Raw genomic sequence first — 21,655 nt, forward strand, 5'->3', positions numbered from 1 at the left:
TGCTGTGTTGCTGCTTTGGAAAGGGTGTCAACAAAATTTTGTCGTACCCATGTATAAAGCCAGTAAAGACTCTTACTTGTTACATAATTAACCAATGGGTTAAATCATGTAATGAACTGATGGGTTAAATCAGGTGTGTTTGAACAGGGAAATGGCCAAACTGTGCAACACTAGTTGTCCTGCAGCACAACAGGTCAGTGCTTCCTCATTCAGCGTAGCACCCAAATTGGCACTGAAGCAACCACTATTGTAACCTGCTCCAAAAACCCCACTAAACAGTGCAATACTCTGGTCCTCCAGGATGGAAAGGAGTCTTTTGTGCTTTATACAGCCGTTTATACAACTTTGGACAAGACATTTTTGCCTGCTGCTGTGTAGCTGTGCAAGAACACAGTAGCACACAGAACAGCTGGGGGGGGGCGCACTGTCAGCTGTGTAAACCAAACGTGTGCAGCGGTCTAGCAGCAGGTTGTATGGTAGGTGTTATTAATATAAGAGTTAGGGGCAGGCAGGGGGTTAGAGTATTACAGCAAGGACCCACAGAGCCATCAGAATGACAGTGCTACCAATATCCCGCTATCAGTTGATACTGCTACACCTGCCGACTAGGTCTGTGGCTGCACTGTTCTGGCCTTTAGACATGGCTAATATTATGCTTTCGTTCAAGTTTTTGTGTGTGTGTGTGTGTGTGTGTGTGTGTGTGTGTGTGTGTAACTTTATTAACTTAGATTGTTTAGCCATACAGTGCTGATGATGTCTTGACTGTGTGGATGTTTTGGTATTATTGTTTGGTGTCGGTACAGGCAGAGATGCCAGTGCTGTTGAACACACGCTCACTCACACTATGTTCTTCTCACTTAGTGGTACTATGATTAATCAGAGTATGTAAGCACATGCAGATGATACTCTCGCTCTTCGGTTAAGCTCTTACAGACTTGTAGTTCCTTACAGAATCTCTTGGTGTCTGCAGGTTTTGTAAGTTGGCGCGAAAGAGCCTAGCAGAAGTGATGTCAGAGCGTTTTGTCTGTCAGGATGATGTCAGAGCGTTATGTCTATGAGCATACGGTAATAATCATGTATAAGTTTCTTCTTCCTTTTCACCGCTGTTAAAATCTTCCACATGAAATGTTACTGCAGAAACAACATTGCAGATTTGTAACCCCTCCCCCTTACTTACACACACACACAAGCCTCTGGTCATGTCCTGAATGTGTGATAATACACAACTAATATAGTATACAACTCATTTAAATGTGAAGACCACCAGTAAGATTTAATATCCTAATTTAATACACAAAGATTGGTGTGTTTAGTTTTCTGTTAGATTTAGTTTGTGTTAGATTCTGTTTAAGCTTCTGTGACGTGTTTGTGTGGACCTGCAGCCTTCACTGTGTTTCACAACTGTACTTCATGTGGACCTGGCGCGTGAGGCCCCTGGCGCGTGAGGCCCCTGGCGCGTGAGGCCCCTGGCGGGTGAGGCCCCTGGCGGGTGAGGCCCCTGGCGCGTGAGGCCCCTGGCGGGTGAGGCCCCTGGCGGGTGAGGCCCCTGGCACGTGAGGCCCCTGGCGCGTGAGGCCCCTGGCACGTGAGGCCCCTGGCGCGTGAGGCCCTATGTTCTCAGGCCCTTTCCACAGGCTGACCTGCACCCACTCATGCTAAATTTGGAGCCCTGTGCTCCTGCATGTGTTCCACGGAGCTCAGCAGAGCATCATCTTAGCGTTCCACTTTCTTTTTCTACATCTTTCATTTTTGGTTATGGATGTCTGACAGGTGTGTGTGTGAGTGTGGGGAGGTGTGGGACTTCTGTAAAGGGAGGTTTTCACTTCAACGTTTCAACCCCCAGTGAATGTGTGGCAGATATGTTTTATTGATCTAGTTATCTGGAGGCACTCTGTCCTCATTATGTGTGCATGTGTGTGTGTGTGTGTGTGTGTGTGTGTGTGTCTGGGAAGGTATACAGCTTGATGTCTTTGTAGAGCCTTAACATGTTAGTGTGAATGTATTCTTATCATATGTGTGCATTAAAATAGAAGTGTGTCAGAGGATTCCTGATTATAAAATGTGTTCTAACACTCAAATGTATGTGACAAATGTGAGCAATGTATTGTGACTAAAACTACAAACCATTCTTAAAATCATTTATACAGTACCTTTCACAGTATGTAGAAACCACCATTGCAGGGGGCTAGATGAACACCTGTGATTGGTCGGAATGCTCATCAAAAATTTAGGATTTATTTGTTAAGTGTTATTATTCATGATTGTGGTGAAATGACTGTGAAATCAAATCAAAACACAGGATGAATGTACTGTTCATTGTGGACTCGCAGTGGTCAAAGCAAGCATTTTTCCCTTTTGGGAAAGCTTGATAGTCCTTGGTTAGAAGTCAGAACAGAGCAGGTACACAGACATGAGCCTGTTTTATGATAACGCTGCTTTAACACTTGTCTTAATGACTCTGTCCCAGGAGACGAATCGCAACACAGCATTGGCAGAGACAGTGGTAGAGGTTGGTATTGCCTAGGTTTTGTACAACTTCGTGTCACGATACAGGCATCACGATATGATATGGTGCCTAACTGTTATACAGACAAATGTAAATGTTAGCAAAAATGATATTACTTATTATCAATGACACATTTAAACTTAAATGACTGATCTAGAGAAAAGAAAAAAGAAAGACAAAAAGAATAGCTGAATACAGTCAATAGCCTCTAACCTTCCTCTAATGAGAGGATTGAACTCCACGTTATTAAAGTTTACAGTGTACTGTCGAATCGATGTTTTCTGCACAGCCCCAGTGTAGTGCAGGTACAAGGGTTTCAGCCACATTGGTGTTACTGTGATTTTTACGTCCACTGTGGTCACTGCTGGGCTGGCGTTCCCTCACCTCTAAATTACAACCAGCAGTAATCCAGCAACCAGAAACTGCCTGGTGATGAAGACACAAAGTGTGCATGGCAACAGACTGTAACACAATGCCTACAAGGTGTTTGAATAACAATCTGATTCAAATAAAGGGGATGGTGAGTGCATGCTCCTGTTTTGTCTGTTATTGTGCACTCCAAGGTTTTTCACTTAGATATAATATGTGATATAATATATATTTCTGTCCAGTTAGGCTGGGAAAACTGTTAGGAAGACAAATGGAAATTCGTCTAGCTAAGTTAAATTAGGCTAACCAGGCTGGGTTAGTCAGACTAAGATAAATGACAATTGATTAGGTTAGGCTGGCTAAAGAAAATTACGCTTGATTAGGACGGCTAAAACAAATTGGGATGGCTAGGCTAGACTAGGTTGGCTGGCTGAATTGGGTGGACTACGCTAGATTAGACTGGCAGGTGGAATTTTATGTGTGCCTTCGAGTACCACGTCTCACTGTGATTCGAACCCTTTTTGTCCACATCTATAAAGTGCCCCTGTGTCCTGGTGTCTGTGGCTGCACCCTTTGCGTTGATTTAGCCGAGGATAATGCAGTTGTCGAGTTCACGTCATCAGTGTTGGAGGCAAGGTCACAGAAGAGGTGGGACACTGAGGTCAATAACCAAATACAGACTGCCATTGATTTCAGCTCATGGTGACCTTGGTTGCTAACAAAAAGGGCTTCGAATCCAGCAGACCTGATCTTTTCTGTTTGCCTTGTAGAGACACTGAACAATGTCCAGTTTAGCAAAGCAGAGTGATACCTTTTAAGATTTAGAGCATGCTCAGTTCTGCTTCAGAAGAGCCTTAAGCATACTTCATGAGAAGCACCCTTGCGAGTTTCCAAGCTTGCGTGCTTTCTGCAGTCGTGTACTGCATTTTGTAATGTAAAGTTCCATGACTATGAAAATTATTCTATAACAGTTATAGCTATGATGACATGCGAGTTAAGAAGAAGAGGGAGAACTCTTATTTTGTGTTTGTGGATTTGGGCCTTTGCAAATTTGTCATCTTTTTTTTTTTAAATTTTTGATGGTAAACATTTGAAATTCTACCAAGATTTTCTTTGATTTCTCTCTGTGAGTTTAAAAAGATCAGAGTGCTTTATCATCTCTCAGGGATTAATGCTAAAGGTGTCGGAACCCTCGTGCCTGCTTTCAGAGCTTCTTCTCAAAATTGTCCATCTTTGTTTCATGGCAAGGCTCTTTTACAGTCAGGCTTTGTTGTGTGGTGTTTGCCCAGTTGCTGTGACACAGTGAGAGAAACCTGTGTGTGATGTCTGTGCTGGTTGGTCATATCCTTCACTGAAGCCAGGCAAACGTCATCTCCGCAGGGAGTGTGCTGAGGCTAGGCTAGGGTAGGCTAGGCTAGGTTAGGATACGCTAGGTTAGGGTAGGCTAGGCTTGGTTAGGGTAGGCTAGGCTTGGCTAGGGTAGGCTAGGCTAGGTTAGGATACGCTAGGTTATGGTAGGCTAAGCTTGGTTAGGGTAGGCTAGGCTTGGCTAGGGTAGGCTTGGTTAGGGTAGGCTAAGCTTGGTTAGAATATGCTAGGTTAGGGTAGACTAGGCTTGGTTAAGGTAGGCTAAGCTTGGTTAGGATACGCTAGGTTAGGGTAGGCTAGGCTTGGTTAGGGTAGGCTAGGCTTGGTTAGGATATGCTAGGTTAGGGTATACTAGGCTAGGTTAGGGTATACTAGGCTTGGTTAGGGTATACTAGGCTTGGTTAGGATACGCTAGGTTAGGGTATACTAGGCTAGGTTAGGGTAGACTAGGCTTGGTTAGGATACGCTAGGTTAGGGTATACTAGGCTTGGTTAGGGTAGGCTAGGCTTGGTTAGGGTAGGCTAAGCTTGGTTAGGATACGCTAGGTTAGGGTAGACTAGGCTTGGTTAAGGTAGGCTAAGCTTAGTTAGAATATGCTAGGTTAGGGTAGACTAGGCTTGGTTAAGGTAGGCTAAGCTTAGTTAGAATATGCTAGGTTAGGGTAGGCTAGGCTTGGTTAGGGTAGGCTAGGCTTGGTTAGGATACGCTAGGTTAGGGTATACTAGGCTTGGTTAGGGTAGGCTAGGCTTGGTTAGGGTAGGCTAAGCTTGGTTAGGATACGCTAGGTTAGGGTAGACTAGGCTTGGTTAAGGTAGGCTAAGCTTAGTTAGAATATGCTAGGTTAGGGTAGGCTAGGCTTGGTTAGGGTAGGCTAGGCTTGGTTAGGATACGCTAGGTTAGGGTATACTAGGCTTGGTTAGGGTATACTAGGCTTGGTTAGGATACGCTAGGTTAGGGTATACTAGGCTAGGTTAGGGTAGACTAGGCTTGGTTAGGATGGGGACCTAGCCCTCTGACAAACAGATTCAAAAGGAGAGACACATTATTACTTTTAGATGTTGGTATTAGCGTTTAAGTTTGTTTTTTGTTCTCCAAGACAGTATGAAGTAAAATACTTGGTTCCTTATTAACCATATAGTGTCCTGCCTTGGGTGTCAGCATGGATGGACTGGCCATTGGGAGGACCAGGACATGTAACGGCCCGAGTGCCGCAGGGCGAGGAGCAGGACGTACAGACTCCCTCGATGTAGACAGACATTTATTAACAAACAATAAAGACAGAAGCACTCACATGTAATGTAAACGGTGAACATGAATACGCATATGACTAGCATGAACCAAGGTAACATGAACAATGACCGATGCACAACGGGTTTAAATACATACAGACATAATGAGACTAAACCAGGTGCAGGTGTGTGCGAAACATAGGTGTGGTTACAAACAAGACAAGTCACAGTCAACGAGAAACTCCCACTGCACGCGGTGGGCCGTACCACGTGATCAGCAGGAAGGGGAGCGTGCCGTGACAGAACATTTCCAGGTGGGCCAATCTTTGTGTGGGCCGCCGAGAGAACTAAAATTGGAACCCGATTTAAATATTCTAATATTGAATTGTGTATTGGCCCACAGTATCAAGAGTGTATGTCCATCAGCCAATCATGGAAAAGCTGCCTCTCCCAGGATAAACTATAATCACAACAAGCGTGAAAAGATTAGTTTAGTAATGTGTGCAAAAAGGAGAACGCTTCAACAAAGTGCAAAGGAGGGGCTGAAATGACATGAGATTAAAAAAAAAAAGAAGACACTTCACCAAGATGCAGAGAAATGCATGAAACTGCATGACTTGTTTGGCGGTTGGAGTGAAGAACAGAATAGACAAAGTACAAGTTATCAGTCCCGTCTCAAATAATGCCTATTCACAATTTAGAGCGCTACTTCTAGCAGTGTGTAGAGGTTTACTGATACAGGATAGACCCAATAGAACCATTTAAGAAAACCCATTTTTAGTGGGTATTGTAGAATTTTGCATGTGTCTAATCCTGTGTGTGATTTTTTGCATGTGTAATTAGTTCTTTGTGTGTGAAACATGTGTGATGGAGCTGGGCGTTTTCCCTTTGGAGCTGATGTGATTGTAGTGGGCTCAGCCAGATAAAAGTACTGGGATTAATTTAGTTCCCTGTCCAGCCCTGTGTGTCAGCCATTTTGTAGTGATGTCAGAATTCCCAGTAGATCATCAGAATTCCTGAATAGTTAACTATGCTGTTACCCATAGTACAGACTGAATAGTTAACTATGCTGTTACCCATAGTACAGACTGAATAGTTAACTATGCTGTTACCCATAGTACAGACTGAATAGTTAACTATGCTGTTACCCATAGTACAGACTGAATAGTTAACTATGCTGTTACCCATAGTACAGACTGAATAGTTAACTATGCTGTTACCCATAGTACAGACTGAATAGTTAACTATGCTGTTACCCATAGTACAGACTGAATAGTTAACTATGCTGTATGCTGTATAACTGGTATCCAGAGTACAACTGATGTACACTACTCCTATGCCAAAAAACCCCTCAAAAGCTCAAAAATGAGCTTGGCATTAATACACAGGGTTGAAACAGGGTGTCCATTAATACATGAAACAGTATGTCCATATGTCCTCCTAAAGTCCACAGGGTTAAAACAGGGTGTCTTTTTTTTCCAGGATATGTCCTCTTTTTGAGGCCTAAAAAATGCATCCAACTGTGAGTTTTTTGAATCGCCAAAAATATCAAGTGTGTTTGTTCTCTTTAGGTCGCTTCTTCTGGCACCCCACAATTGGTTGGTCATCTATATGCCCTTCAACCTCTGCATAATCTTAATCATTACCCTTAGCACCACAACAGCAACAGCCAGGAGACACAGGCATGGACATCTTAAAAATGTCCAAATGCAAATTCATGACATGCTCAGCTGGTACAAACTTGACATCATAATCTCAATCAATTTCAGTCTGGAACATCCAGGGTGACAGCCAGAAGAACCCGGTTGGCGGTATCAGCACCTTGTTCCTGATCAGAGGGCTAATCGGTCGGACCGCTCATAATCGGATCGCTAGTCGCTAGGACACGTTAAGTGATAAAATCCAAGTTAAAAATAGAGGGATGTGGTGTCATGAAAATGCTGATCCCCCTTACTGAGCCTCATGATGACTGAAATCATGTGTTTGTCCTAATTGCTTCAAGAAGGTTGTGTGGTTGTTATATAGGTGCCAGATTTAAATTGATTGCTAAGTATTTTCTAATCATTACTAGGAGCTTATTAATTATAAAATGGAAAACACACATTGTTGCCTTGCTGACATCTGAGGGCTAATGCTGATGGGTAAAGCTAGGGAGCACACGCTGCCATCAGATATTACCCAAAGCTTGTGTTAGCCTGTTGTCAAGAATCCTTTGGCCAGCTATCTGGAAGGATATGAAACCAGCCGCATGGTTATCTACATTCTACAGTAAAAGTATGCAGCTAGCATTACCTGTGCTTTGGACCAACTTAGCTAAAGCTAACTTGATAACTGCTAGATTTAAAATAAGGTCCTGAATTAAATGCTTACTTGTCATTACACCGACAGAGCCTTGCTCACTAGCTCAACACTAACCAGAGGGTTGTGCTCTCGTGAGTTCTCCTGTAGGTCAGACAGAGAAAGGTAGTCAATCATTCTTTATGTCTCTGTGAATGATGTTAGAAGAAAAATGGCTGACTTGTATTTGAAATACTCAAATTTCACCAGGTCTCACTGCAGTGTTGCTGTCTGGTCAGGTGATATACACACTCTAGTCAAAGGTATGTGGATAACTCACATACTTGAGATTGATTGAGTGCCACACCCATTGCTAATAGCTGTGTAAAATCAAACACATTGCCCTGCTATTTCTTTACACAAATAGTGGCAGTACAATGTGTCGTACTGAAGAGCTCAAACCTTAAACGTCACACTGTCATAGGGTGCCACCTTTGCCAGACGTAAAGTTGCGATATTTCTGAACTGCCCAGGACAGTCATAAGTTCTGTTATTGTAAAATGGAAGTGTCTTGGAATAACAACAGCTCAGCAACGAAGCATCATTCCAAACGACCTCTGGAAGCAACATCAGCAGAAGAACTGTGCACCGGGGGCTTCAGGAAACGAGTTTCTCTGGCTGAGCATCTGCACACAAGCCTAAGATCAGTGCACACAATGCCTAGTTTCGGCTCAAGTGGTGTGAAGCACATTGGACTCCATTGGCGCACTCTGCAATGAAAATCACACTTCACTTACTGACACCCTGATGGATGGTTGAAGGTTTGGCAGATGCCAGGAGAACACTACCTAGGTGTAAAGCTAGGTGGAAGGAGGATAATGGTTTGGGGCTGTTTTTCAGGGTTTGGGCCCCTTACATTCAGTGAAGGGTAATGTTAATGCTACAGTGTACAAATATGTTTCAGACAATTATATGCCTCCAACTGTGTGGTAAGTTTGTGGATGACCCATTCCTGTATCAGAATGACTGTGCACCTGTACTCAAAGTGAGGCCCATAAATACATGGTTTGATAGGTTTGGTGTGCAGGACCTCCAGTGGTCTGTACTGAGCCCTGACTTCAACTACACCTTTGGGATGAATTGGAACATCATTTAAATCCAGAATATTACACTTGGTTTAGAATGGGATGACCAACTAGCTTATACAACTTATATTCTACGAGTAAATGGCAAAGCACTTTTGTAAGTCACTCTGGAAAAGAGCATCCGCTAAATGCCATAAATGTAATTGGAAATACATGTGTGGTGGTGTTATATTGCTACTTATTAGCCATATAGCACCAATTAGTTACCCGGAAATGAGGACTGATATTTGAAATGGTTCTTACCATTTTGCTTGAGCACTGTGGGCCATAGTTATTGGCACATTTGAAAACAGAAAATAAGTGTTTAAATTCCATCTTAACAGCCACTGATTCAGGCCTTCAGAGGCACGTTGTGATAGACTGCACATATGTCTCTAATCTAGGCGGGAGGGGAGATGGAGAAAGAAGAGTGAGAAGAGAGAGATGGAGAGACAGCGAGATAGAAAGATAGAAACAGAAAGAGTAGAATAAAGCTGCAGGGTTGCAATATGAGATTATACAGTTTGTTAAGAAGCTGTTGTGTGTGTGTGTGTGCACTACTGTAATGAACAATGGTACTTAGAAGGACACAAAGATATGCCCTTCAGATATTACATCTACATTCTTAATTTACACACACACACACAGTTCTGTACATTGGGATTTGATCTTCTTTGTTGTGGAGACAGACATATACACACACACAGCTGTTTTGCAAAACTGGACATGTCTGATACCAGACTAGTTATCAAGAAAGATATGTCATTACACCCTGGCATATTGGTTGACCCAGTTAAAGTTATGGCAGGCCATATGTTGATCAGGCAATGAAGACAATGTTTTTGTCAGCAGGACAAGCACACTTAGTTCACACTGATGGTGATAGTGACTGATAGTGACCTATCAGCCTCCCAAATCCAGGTCTTTTTTCCCCATTTCATCAGCATTAATTTCTAGACTGATTTCAGAAATAGCCCAGAGGCCAGTATTTAGGCCTCTGACGTTATTTTTAAATCTAGGCTAAAATCTATTTCTTTAGTCAGGCGTTTAACTAAAAATATCAAGTTTTTCTGAAATATTCCTCTTATACACTTTTGAAATGCATCTGACACTTCTCTGTTTTGTTTTGCCATGGTTGTTGTGGTGTTTGTGTACCGTGCTGGAGCCAGGAGCAGTGGGATGTGAGGCTGTTTGTTTAGACTTTTCCAAGAACTGTGGTTGGTACAAGCAGATTGGGTCAAACCACCCAGGGTGTACAAGGTTCTTGTAGGCAAATTCCCGCTTGTGGTGCCAAGAACAGCCAGACTAGGGCAAAAAACAAACTAAATTAAAAAATGCTAGAACTGGAACACACTATAACTGAGGAACTTTGAAACAAAGAATTCTGTAAGACAATTAGAAGATGTGTAAACAAAAGCAGGACTTTGCCAGGAATGCTGGGTAAGAGATTATATTTACATCAGAAAGGATGACATAACCAGTGAGACAGTGTGAGTGCTAATGACAAAAGGCAGTGCCAGGGCGGAGTCATGGAGACGAAGAACCAATCAGGAACTTATGATCTGTGCAGTCATAGGGGGCAGTTTTGTTATATTTTCTTGCCATCTCTACTAACCTGAGAAAGTCAGGTGGTGCAGTAAAATGCAATGCTACAAGTGCATACCTGGAAAAACTAAAAACTCAGCCACATTTGAAGTATCTTTTTTAAGTAAACCATATGAAAGCACCGAATAAATGTTACACAGGATAATTCTCAGCACATAACCCGAATCCAGCTACATAAAATACTTTGTCCTCATGCTGAAACTTGAGCACTGTTCAAGTGTAGTCAATTTTGAGTTTTGCTGTCTCAAAGTTTGCAATTTGCATATGTATTAATTTGTTTTAGAGAACTTACCTCTACAACAGAATTATGTTGAAAGGCAAAGCATAGAGAACGACTCAGTCTGAGTCTGGCTGGTGCGTCACGGCGTGGAGTCTGAGCTCGGCTGGTACGTCACAGCGTGGAGTCTGAGTCTGGCTGGTGCGTCACGGCGTGGAGTCTGAGTCTGGCTGGTGCGTCACGGCGTGGAGTCTGAGCTCGGCTGGTACGTCACGGCGTGGAGTCTGAGTCTGGCTGGTGCGTCACGGCGTGGAGTCTGAGTCTGGCTGGTGCGTCACGGCGTGGAGTCTGAGCTCGGCTGGTGCGTCACGGCGTGGAGTCTGAGCTCGGCTGGTGCGTCACGGCGTGGAATCTGAACTCGGCTGGTGCGTCACGGCGTGGAGTCTGAGCTCGGCTGGTGCGTCACGGCGTGGAGTCTGAGCTCGGCTGGTGCGTCACGGCGTGGAGTCTGAGCTCGGCTGGTACGTCACGGCGTGGAGTCTGAGCTCGGCTGGTGCGTCACGGCGTGGAGTCTGAGCTCGGCTGGTGCGTCACGGCGTGGAGTCTGAGCTCGGCTGGTACGTCACGGCGTGGAGTCTGAGCTCGGCTGGTACGTCACGGCGTGGAGTCTGAGCTCGGCTGGTACGTCATGGCGTGGAGTCTGAGCTCGGCTGGTACGTCACGGCGTGGAGTCTGAGCTCGGCTGGTACGCGTGGCCCATATCACAGGGCTCCTGGGGTAACACTGGCCACAGTCGGTGTGTACAAGCAAACACTTTGCCTGGTTTGTCGTCATGGAGACTGATCCTTTGTGTCCTCTGTCTAGAAAGGAGGTCACCTCTCTTTCAGCGGCCAGTGGTGAGGCTTGGGTACAGGGTTTCTCTCTCTCTTTCTCTTGCTGTTTCTCTTTCTCTGTTTGTCTGTCTTTTCTTGCTCTCCCCTTTTCTTTTCTCTCTCTCTCTCTGTCTCTGTCCCTCTTTCTCTTCCCCCTCTCTTTCTCTCTTTTTTTTGTCCTTTTCTCTCTCCTTCACCTCATTTGTTCATCCCTCTCTTTTGACATGTCTGTTCAAGGCAGTAAACAGGAAAAGGTTATTTTAGAACTAACTGATCCACTGATTGTCAGCTTAAAATTGTACATGAGCAACAGAATCCTGGGATACTACGTAAGTTTGTAATCTAATTTTGTTACTTTTCACAGTAAACAAAGCAGTCATATTTTTCCTTCAATGTCCAGAGAGGAAAAAATTGAAAAAATTGTACTGCTTATTGAGAGGGATTTCAGAGGCAAAATGCAAATGGAACACATTTCTAAAATGGACAGGAGTGTGTGTGTGTGTGTGTGTGGCGGGGTGGGGGGGTGGAGTATGTGTGTGTGTGTCTGTGTGTATATGTTTGTGTGTCTGTGTCTATACGTGTGTGTGTGTGTGTGTGTGTCTGTCTATATAAATATATGTATGTATGTGTGTGTGTGTGTGTGTGTGTGTGTGTGTGTGTGTGTGTGTGTGTGTGTGTGTGTCTATACATGTGTGTGTGTGTGTGTGTGTGTGTGTGTGTGTGTGTGTGTGTGTTTAATTGATTGTGGTTATATTTGTCATTCAAAATATTTTCCCATACTTGTTAAATAATAATTAGAGGTATTCCTGTGCATCTTTCTCACCTAAGCGAAGAAATGTAAAATGAGTTGGGCTGGGCTAGGAAGCAGACCAATATAATAAAATATAAAAATACATGTAAAATATAAATATAAATGAAATATAAAATCATAAGTGATCCTGAGCTCATATTCGCTGGATATATATTAAACATCTTTACATGATTATAGCTGTCTTCATATACATTTTCAAATATTCCCCTTTCACACACTTTTAACTTTGCATCAGACACATACAGATATTGTACTGTGTAAATATGTTTTTATTATGAAGTATGTGAAGGAACTATTTTAGTCTGAAATGGACATGGCACTTCTATAACAAATGTTTATTTTGTTAAGTATTCTATATGGCATATGTGGTTCATATGGGATTTTCCTAGAGCTTCTGCATATGGATTTTCTCAGTCACATCTTTTCTACCGGCTCTATCTCAGTCACATGTTTACATCACAGATCACCTAGGAGATTGGTCATGTGACCAAGTCTCCATCTTCTCCTGGTGGTGGTGAGGTACCCCTGCTCTGACCGAGCATGCCAACCTGGTCCTTCCTGCAGAAATAAAGCGCTGAGTATGGTCTTAGGAGTGAGGACAAACCCAAGCGGACAACATGAAGTCCCACTGGAGCAGAGGAGATGGGAGAGAAAGAATATTAGGCCAGGTGGGCAGCCAAATCAAGGAATCTAAAAGTTTTGAATTTATTCTTTTTCTTCTGTTTTCCTGCCTTTGTCCGTGCGTGGTTTGTTCCTACGGAAGGACACCTTCAATCTGAACTTTGTCCAACAAACTTGCTAAAAGCACAAATGCCGGCCTTTGCTTTTGTGAGTGATCTGTCTGTCTCAGACCTACGGAGAGATTTGACTTAATCACAACGCTTTAGTGTGACTGAGGTTTAAGACTTCACAGAACTCACTGTTATGATCTGGATCATAAACCTTTCTTGTAGGGCTGCACAAAACATTGTATTTTCATCATTATCGCAATATTGGCCTTTGTAATACTGATATCACAGAAGGCTACAATATTCAAATGAGCCCTCTAAAAAATCACAATATTTTATTTTTACTGTGAACATTGTGACCTATCGCAGACATGTTTTTACTGTAAATACACATCCCAACATGTAGGCTGTCACAGTAGAAGTCTAAATACAGCAGGTTCTTCACTCTCAGCTTCAAGCCTCAGATGCATTTGATGACTGATTATGTGAAAAAACAAAAACCTGTTGAAATACAGGAAATAGTTTGATGTCAGTGCATCAGGAATTATGTGTATATTTTTTAAATTCTGATGCTTATATGCACTATAGAGTTCGAGGTCTTTAACGAGCTTCTTGGGAATACATTAACAATAAATGTAAAAGTATTCCTTTTTCCTCCTTGGAAAAGTGTAATGAGGTAATCTGTAAATGAAATATTCTTCTACTGTAGTGATGTGTAGATTTCACTTCCATTTCACTTGTGTTGGGTGTGTGTCTGTGTATGTGTGTGTATGCAGACTTCACCTCACTTTGACTCTAGGTGTGGGATGTTCAGATTCGGCTTCCCTGTGACTTGTGTTGAGTATGTGTGTAGATCTGACCTCAGCTTGGCTCATGTGTTAAGTGTCTGATGTGCAGATTTGACTTGGGTTTGACTTGCGTGTGGCTTATGGATGTCGGGGTGGAGAAAGGACAGCCCAGGGAAGCCTGAGCGCGCCGCACACTCCTGGCTCCCTGTTCTGCTGCCTCACCGACACTGAACCGCAGTTGAACCCTAGCTGGAACAGACAAGGAGGGGTAATCTCAAACAGATGAGAGAGAGAGAGAACCAGACAGACGGAGACAGGGGAAGAGAAAGGCGGGAAAAAATGTGAATATTTTTCTGGAAGGGCAAGAAATATCTGTTTGTGTGAAATGTCTGACATGATGAGGCCTGGGTTTGTCGAGTATATACAGGGCAATTTTTTTTTTCTTATTACTTGTAAGTATTTCATCATTTTTATGAGTTATTTCTTATGGGAGTGGGGCTTGTCAGACCATATCAAAACCATGTCATGTGTCTGACGACATATCTGACCAAATGACTGGTTATATAACCAACATGCGTACAGGGAGAGCAGTTTCACCCCTCACTTTCTGAGGTGGCACTGGAAGTTTAATCAGACTGTTCAGTACGTTTAACGGCTAGGACAGGGCTGCTGTGATAATATGTGGTCCCCCAATGATGCACCTGACTGTTGGTCAAATGCTTTTTGCACTGTTCATTTCAACAGCAAAAGTTTTCCTGCAACTATTTTATGAATTTATGGAGATATGCACATGGTGGTATTGATCATTGGCTTTTGGCCCAGAACGTTTGTACATGAGTTACTAATTTATAGTGTTGCAGAATGCTCCATGCAAAAAGCATAATTGTGTGTATGTGTGTGTGTGTGTGTGTGTGTGTGTGTGTGTGTGCGTGGATATGTGCGCATCCATGCATTTGTTTGTGTGTGTGTGTGTGTGTGTGTGTGTGTGTGTGTGCACGAGTGTGCGTGTGTGTGAGTGTGCATGGGTATGTGCACATCCATGCGTGTGTGTGTGTGTGTGTGTGTGTGTGTGTGTGTGTGTCAGTGGACCACCTAACAGTGGTGCAAATTTAACTGTTTATTACAAAAGTTCTTTCTGTTCTCTGTAGCCAGCATGCAGCAATGTCTTCTGCTTGCTTTTCTGTTTTATGCAGTTTATGCAATGTAGGTCATATACTACTACATGGAGGACGCTGCACAAATGTATGATGTAATAAACATTTCTGTCAAAAAAGGAAATAGAAAAGAAATGGCTGTGGGGTCATTTAGAAGTTTTGCTAATTCATTACCATTGTTTTATTAGCAAACTTCAAACTGGTGGTTTTTAGGTCCTGTAGTGTGCGTCCGTCCGTCCATCCGCCCATCTTTTCCTTCTCTCCTTCCCGTTTGCTGGACCTGTCCCACTCCCCCTCTGCTGCGCTCTTGCTCACCCACATGACGTCATCGCGCCTGCACTCGCTCCACGGCCGGATCTCCGGAGTTAGTCGCAGGAGAAAACTGAACACTGAGTCATGGCTTTCCAGAGGGGCTTTTTCTAAAACAGGCACTGGAGACGTTTATAATGCTGCCACTGGTCTCTGCGGTGTGGCACATGTGGGGGGTGGCAGTGCCCCGAAGGCTCTGTTCTGCTCCATGTGTCCTGTGCTATAGTTTATCTGCTGTAATAACATCTGAAGGTCTGTGCTCTTATCCATAAGGAGCGCTGCAAGGTTGTGTGTGTGTGTGTGTGTGTGTGTATGTGTTTTGTACTGCAGTGATCGTCATGAATCTTGCTTATGTTCATTTTTTTAGTAAAAATTTTTAAAGAGCATAGCATGTGATAATACAAGGAGAGGTGTACATTTGTTTGAGTGAGTTAATGTGTGTGTGTGTGTGTGTGTGTGTGTGTGTGTGTGTGAGAACAAGAGAGACAGAGAGTGTGTGTGTGTGTGTGTTTGTGTGTGAGAGAGAAAGAGGTACGTGTGTGTGTGTGTGTGTGAGGGGTGGGGTGGGGGGGAATCCTGGAGAAGCATGCCGCCAAGGAACAAGAGAGAGCAACTGGGATGCGTTGCCATGACTACCAATTCAGCAGGCCGCCCACTAGCTTGTGAGACTGAGAGGAGGGGAGAAAGAACGAGCACACACGTGTGTGTGTGTGTGTGTGTGTGTGTGTGTGTGTGTGTGTGTGTGTGTGTGTGTGTGTGTGTGTGTGTGTGTGTGTGTGTGTGTGTGTGTGTGTGTGTGTGTGTGTGTGTGTGTGTGTGGAGGGAGCTGCACTGAAGGAGAGTATTAAAAAGGGTGCGTAGTGAGCTTGGCTCTGATTGGTCACACCCCTTCTGTTATTTGTGTGGGATGGAGCATGCTGGGTAAATTGTCACAGCCTGAGGGGAGGGGCTTTTCTCTCTCTGTCTCTCTCTCTCTCTCTCCCTCCCTCCACCCTTTTACGAAAGTAAAAGCAGCAAAGCCAGTGAGGGTGTGCAGTGAGTAGTGGGTGTTGAGACTAGAGTGCGGTACTGTAATCCAGCTACAATCACGGAAGCTCACGTAAATATATGACTATCCCAGCAATCACTGCAAGATTAGCTCCACACTAACACTGTACGGGAACGCATGGTGCATATTAAAGGACCAAGCTCACACACACACACAGGCACGCACGCACACACACGCACGCACACACACACACACACACACACACACACACACACACACACACGCATGCGCGCTCACTCCTGCTGGGTGATGTCATCCTGCACCCAGCAGAGCTCCTGGCCCTGGCGTTTTGGTGCTGCTCTGAAGGGCAGTTTTGTGGCTTCTTGGGTAAAAGGGTTGAGGCAGTTGTGGGGGGGTTTCATGAACCTGCCTACCTCTAACTGTCAGTGAACGTCTTTTTACATGTTATAGCTTAACGTTTACGCTGATAAAAGCGCTGCTTGTCCACAAGTCCTAGTTCTTGCTGTAGTTGCATACTGGGGCTTTATTTGTTGTGCATTTGTAGCCTGTTTTATGGAGGGAGGGGTGTTTGGTAAGCCACTTTAGGAGTCAGTGACTCAGTGATTCAGAATCATTCCAGCTGATTTGTTTCTACTTCAAGGTTTTTGAACACGAAACCCTTCCAGCACTGTTAAGCCTGGATACCGACTCCAGTCTGAGCAACACCCACAGTGCATGGAGACAGCCACAGTGCATGGAGACAGCCACAGTGCATGGAGACAGCCACACTGCATGGAGACAAACACACTGCATGGAGACACACACACTGCAGGCTTTTGTATAACACACCTCGTTCAGCTTACCAAGGACTCTGCGATTGTTAGCTGACTATGAGCTGAGTTGTGTTACATAAGGGAAGCCCAGAAATGTGTACAATGCATTATGCGAAATACAAAGGTGTGGCCTCACTAGGGAGCCATATGCTCAGACCACTCACTCACTCATTTATTTCATTTATTTAATAGGCCAAAGGTCATTCTCAGGCCTGCACTGAGCCATACGTTAACGTTAACATAAGTGTCTCTCTTAAAGGCAGTGTAGGATCTGTCGTTCTCGCTTACATTGGAGTCGGTGTAGGAGCTGTTGTTTTCTCTTAGGTTGAAGTCGGTGTAGGAGTTGTTGTTCTCTCAGGTTGGAGTCGGCGTAGGACCTGTCTCTCTTTCTTAGGTTGGAGACGGTGTACGAGCTGTCTCTCTCTCTTAGGTTGGAGTCGTTCTCTCTTAGGTTAAAGGCAGTGAAGGAGCTGTCGTTCTCTCCTAGGTTGGAGTCGGTGTAGGAGTTGTTGTTCTCTCAGGTTGGAGTCGGCGTAGGACCTGTCTCTCTTTCTTAGGTTGGAGACGGTGTAGGAGCTGTCTCTCTCTCTTAAGTTGGAGTCGTTCTCTCTTAGGTTGGAGTCTGTGTAGGAGCTGTCATTCTCTTAGGTTGGAGTTGGTTTAGGAGCTGTCGTTCTCTCTTTGGTTGGAGTCGGTGTAGGAGCAGTCTCTCTCTCTTAGGTTGCAGTCGTGTATGAGCTGTCGTTCTCTCTTAGATTGGAGTCGGTTTAGGAGCTGTCTCTCTTAGATTGGAGTCGGTGTAGGAGCTGTCTCTCTCTCTTAGGTTGGAGTCGGTGTAGGAGCTGTTGTTCTCTCTTAGGTTAAAGGCAGTGAAGGAGCTGTCGTTCTCTCTTAAGTTGGAGACGGTGTAGGAGCTGTCGTTCTCTCTTAGGTTGGAGTCGGTGTAGGAGCTGTCGTTCTCTCTTAGGTTGGAGTCGGTGTAGGAGCTGTCGTTCTCTCTTAGGTTGGAGTCGGTGTAGGAGCTGACGTTCTCTCTTAGGTTGGAGTCGGTGTAGGAGCTGTCGTTCTCTCTTAGGTTGGAGTCGGTGTAGGAGCTGACGTTCTCGCTTAGGTTGGAGTCGGTGTAGGAGTTGTTGTTCTCTCAGGTTGGAGTCGGCGTAGGACCTGTCTCTCTTTCTTAGGTTGGAGACCGTGTAGGAGCTGTCTCTCTCTCTTAGGTTGGAGTCGTTCTCTCTTAGGTTGGAGTCTGTATAGGAGCTGTCGTTCTCTTAGGTTGGAGTTGGTTTAGGAGCTGTCGTTCTCTCTTTGGTTGGAGTCAGTGTAGGAGCAGTCTCTCTCTCTTAGGTTGCAGTCGTGTATGAGCTGTCGTTCTCTCTTAGATTGGAGTCGGTTTAGGAGCTGTCTCTCTCTCTTAGATTGGAGTCGGTGTAGGAGCTGTCTCTCTCTCTTAGGTTGGAGTCGGTGTAGGAGCTGTCGTTCTCTCTTAGGTTGGAGTCGGTGTAGGAGCTGTCGTTCTCTCTTAGGTTGGAGTCGGTGTAGGAGCTGTCGTTCTCTCTTAGGTTGGAGTCGGTGTAGGAGCTGTCGTTCTCTCTTAGGTTGGAGTCGGTGTATGAGCTGTCGTTCTCTCTTAGGTTGGAGTCGGTGTAGGAGCTGACGTTCTCTCTTAGGTTGGAGTCGGTGTAGGAGCTGACGTTCTCTCTTAGGTTGGAGTCGGTGTAGGAGCTGACGTTCTCTCTTAGGTTGGAGTCGGTGTAGGAGCTGTCGTTCTCTCTTAGGTTGGAGTCGGTGTAGGAGCTGTCGTTCTCTCTTAGATTGGAGTCGGTGTAGGAGCTGTCGTTCTCTCTTAGATTGGAGTCGGTGTAGGAGCTGTCATTCTCTCTTAGGTTGGAGTCGGTGTAGGAGCTGTCTCTCTCTCTTAGGTTGGAGTCGGTGTAGGAGCTGACGTTCTCTCTTAGGTTGGAGTCGGTGTAGGAGCTGTCGTTCTCTCTTAGGTTAGAGTCGGTGTAGGAGCTGACGTTCTCTCTTAGGTTGGAGTCGGTGTAGGAGCTGTCGTTCTCTCTTAGGTTGGAGTCGGTGTAGGAGCTGACGTTCTCTCTTAGGTTCTTAGGTTGGAGTCGGTGTAGGAGCTGTCGTTCTCTCTTAGGTTGGAGTCGGTGTAGGAGCTGACGTTCTCTCTGTGTAGGAGCTGTCATTCCTATTGTCCTGTCTTGTGAACTGGCTTGAGTAGCTGTTTAGTTTGGGGGACTTCAGGTTTTGGTGTAGTGCTGGTTATGCATGATACCTCGATACGTCTTGGGCCATTGTAGTGAAAGTGTGGATGTGAAGGTTGCTCAGTGACTTGTTCAGCTTGGGGATTTAGTCTGCGCATATCAAACAGAAACAGAAACAAACTGGTAGGTCAATAGTATTACTAATGCTCACACTAAGTGATGAACTGGTGAATTCCCTCACATAAGTGCCTAAACTGCTTAAGGTTTATACTACGTCTGTTTGCCTTAACTAAAAAACAACTTACTTACCTGGATCATTGAAAACCTTTACGTGTAACTGGCACCTACCATTTAGGGTTCTAGGTGACCTGGACATCTTTGCTGTCTTTAATCTCAGGGGTTACAGACGCTTGTATGATCAACTTTAGCCCACAAGTTAACCATGTTCTAAGATAATGCTGTAGACATTATCTGTGGTATTGTGTGGATCAGGTGTTCCGGACCACGGTTTGTCTGGTCTAACACACACTAGAGTAATCTCTTTAAAGCTATAGGGAACCAATGAAATTCAATTTCCCTGATGTATGATTTAATAGAGGTGTGTTGAGTTTTACTGGGATCAGTGCTCCTTATAAATCCAATATGATATTGTGTGTTTTTGGGGATCAATACTGACATGTGCGCTCTTGCTAAGGGTCTTTCGACCTACGCAGGCCAATGGGGCTGTATGCTGAATCATTGGTCTGAGGTCACACACACACACACACACACACACACACACACACACACACACTCTTGGTACTGTCCCTGTCTTTGAGCTCTGTTCAAATATGCTTTTATTCCTTTTTAAAGTTCAGCGCTCTGCTGTAGTTCTTCTCCCAGCTTCTGTGTTCCGTGTTTTATATCTATTTCCAAAATATTTGCAATGCTTCCTAAGACTGTTTTGTCAAAAATATTTTAAAATATCTTTTTTTTGCAGGTGTAATTCTAATATATTATCCCAGCTGGATGTATCTCACAACAGTAGAACTAAATATTGGGTTTTCTGTTTCTGTTTGTCTGTCTGTCTACCTGTTTCTTTGTCTTGTCTTTTTCTGTCTGTCTGTCTCTGTAGGTGATGTGTCTCCCATCAGCATGTCCCCGATCAGCCAGTCTCAGTTCATTCCGCTGGGAGAGATTCTCTGTTTGGCCATCTCAGCCATGAACTCTGCCCGAAAACCTGTCACCCAGGAAGCCCTGATGGAGCACCTTACCACCTGCTTCCCAGGTATACACACACACACACACTCACACTCACACTCACACACACACACACACACACACACACACACACACACACACACACACACATACACACACACACACACATATATATATATATATATATATATATATATTTATTTATTTATTTAGACATGAACACACACGGGCACATACATGCACAAACATGCGCATATGCACTGGCATACAGACACACACTAATACACACATATGCAGACATAAAGACACACACATATGCACATTCATTAATACACACTCACAAACACAGAAAAACACACGCTACTACTACTATGTACACACACACTCACTCACTTTAATAATGTGCTTGATTTGTTGATAATTTGCCACCACATTAGGTTGATGGACACCGGGTTTTAAAAAAATGTCACCCAGTTCATTATATTACAGTGTCATGAACTCATTTCAGAAAAAATCCTGACAAGTCCAGCTGCGTTTCCACAGTAGTTACGTCACTTTAGGCCTCTGGCTTCTGTTGGTGCGTAGGACATTTGTACCAGCTCTCTAAATCGCTTCAAAACTGCCGCTCTCTACATTAGTCTGATTGAGCAGCAAACTGATAAATGGAGCTGGATCAGTGTAGATTGGCTAGTTCTCACCTGTTGGAGGTTGTACACTCCCATGTGTTTAAGAAGCAAGAAGTTGGAATTTACTTTTCTGCAAAGTCAGTATGTATTGTTTAACCTCAGCGGGTAGAACAGAGAACATCTATATCATCTCAGAAACAAGTAAACCAACAAACAGAATGGTGATGTGTTTAAGCTCCTCTTGGGGTCTTCCGCATGTTTCCTCTGTATCGTCAGGCTAAATGATGTTGGGTTTTGCATTGTTGAGACTGGTTCTAGCAAATGTAGATCACCAAACCCACAAATTCACAGATGTGAGTGAATAGACCTTAAAAGGGATATTTATTTGTAATGTAAGGATAGGACAAGCAGGGCTATCCTGGGGATGACAGTCACCATCAT

General features: G+C 44.2%; 1 protein-coding gene across 3 annotated transcripts in view; it reads left to right on the plus strand.

Annotated features, from left to right (window-relative positions):
• The window catches only part of stox2a (storkhead box 2a), a 65,801-nt gene that overhangs the window by 32,795 nt on the left and 11,351 nt on the right, over positions 1-21,655 (plus strand). For 2 of the 3 annotated variants that reach the window (XM_035531575.1, XM_027014875.2), the window contains exon 2: positions 20,503-20,655. In XM_035531575.1, the coding sequence (XP_035387468.1) occupies positions 20,503-20,655 (153 nt within the window). Of the gene's footprint in view, positions 1-11,839; positions 11,897-12,840; positions 13,047-20,502; positions 20,656-21,655 lie in introns of those variants that run through there. The other variant, XM_035531576.1, reaches the window with a different exon arrangement.

This window comes from Electrophorus electricus, chromosome 11 (genome assembly GCF_013358815.1).
Source record: "Electrophorus electricus isolate fEleEle1 chromosome 11, fEleEle1.pri, whole genome shotgun sequence".
In the NCBI taxonomy this organism is placed as follows: Eukaryota; Metazoa; Chordata; class Actinopteri; order Gymnotiformes; family Gymnotidae; genus Electrophorus; species Electrophorus electricus.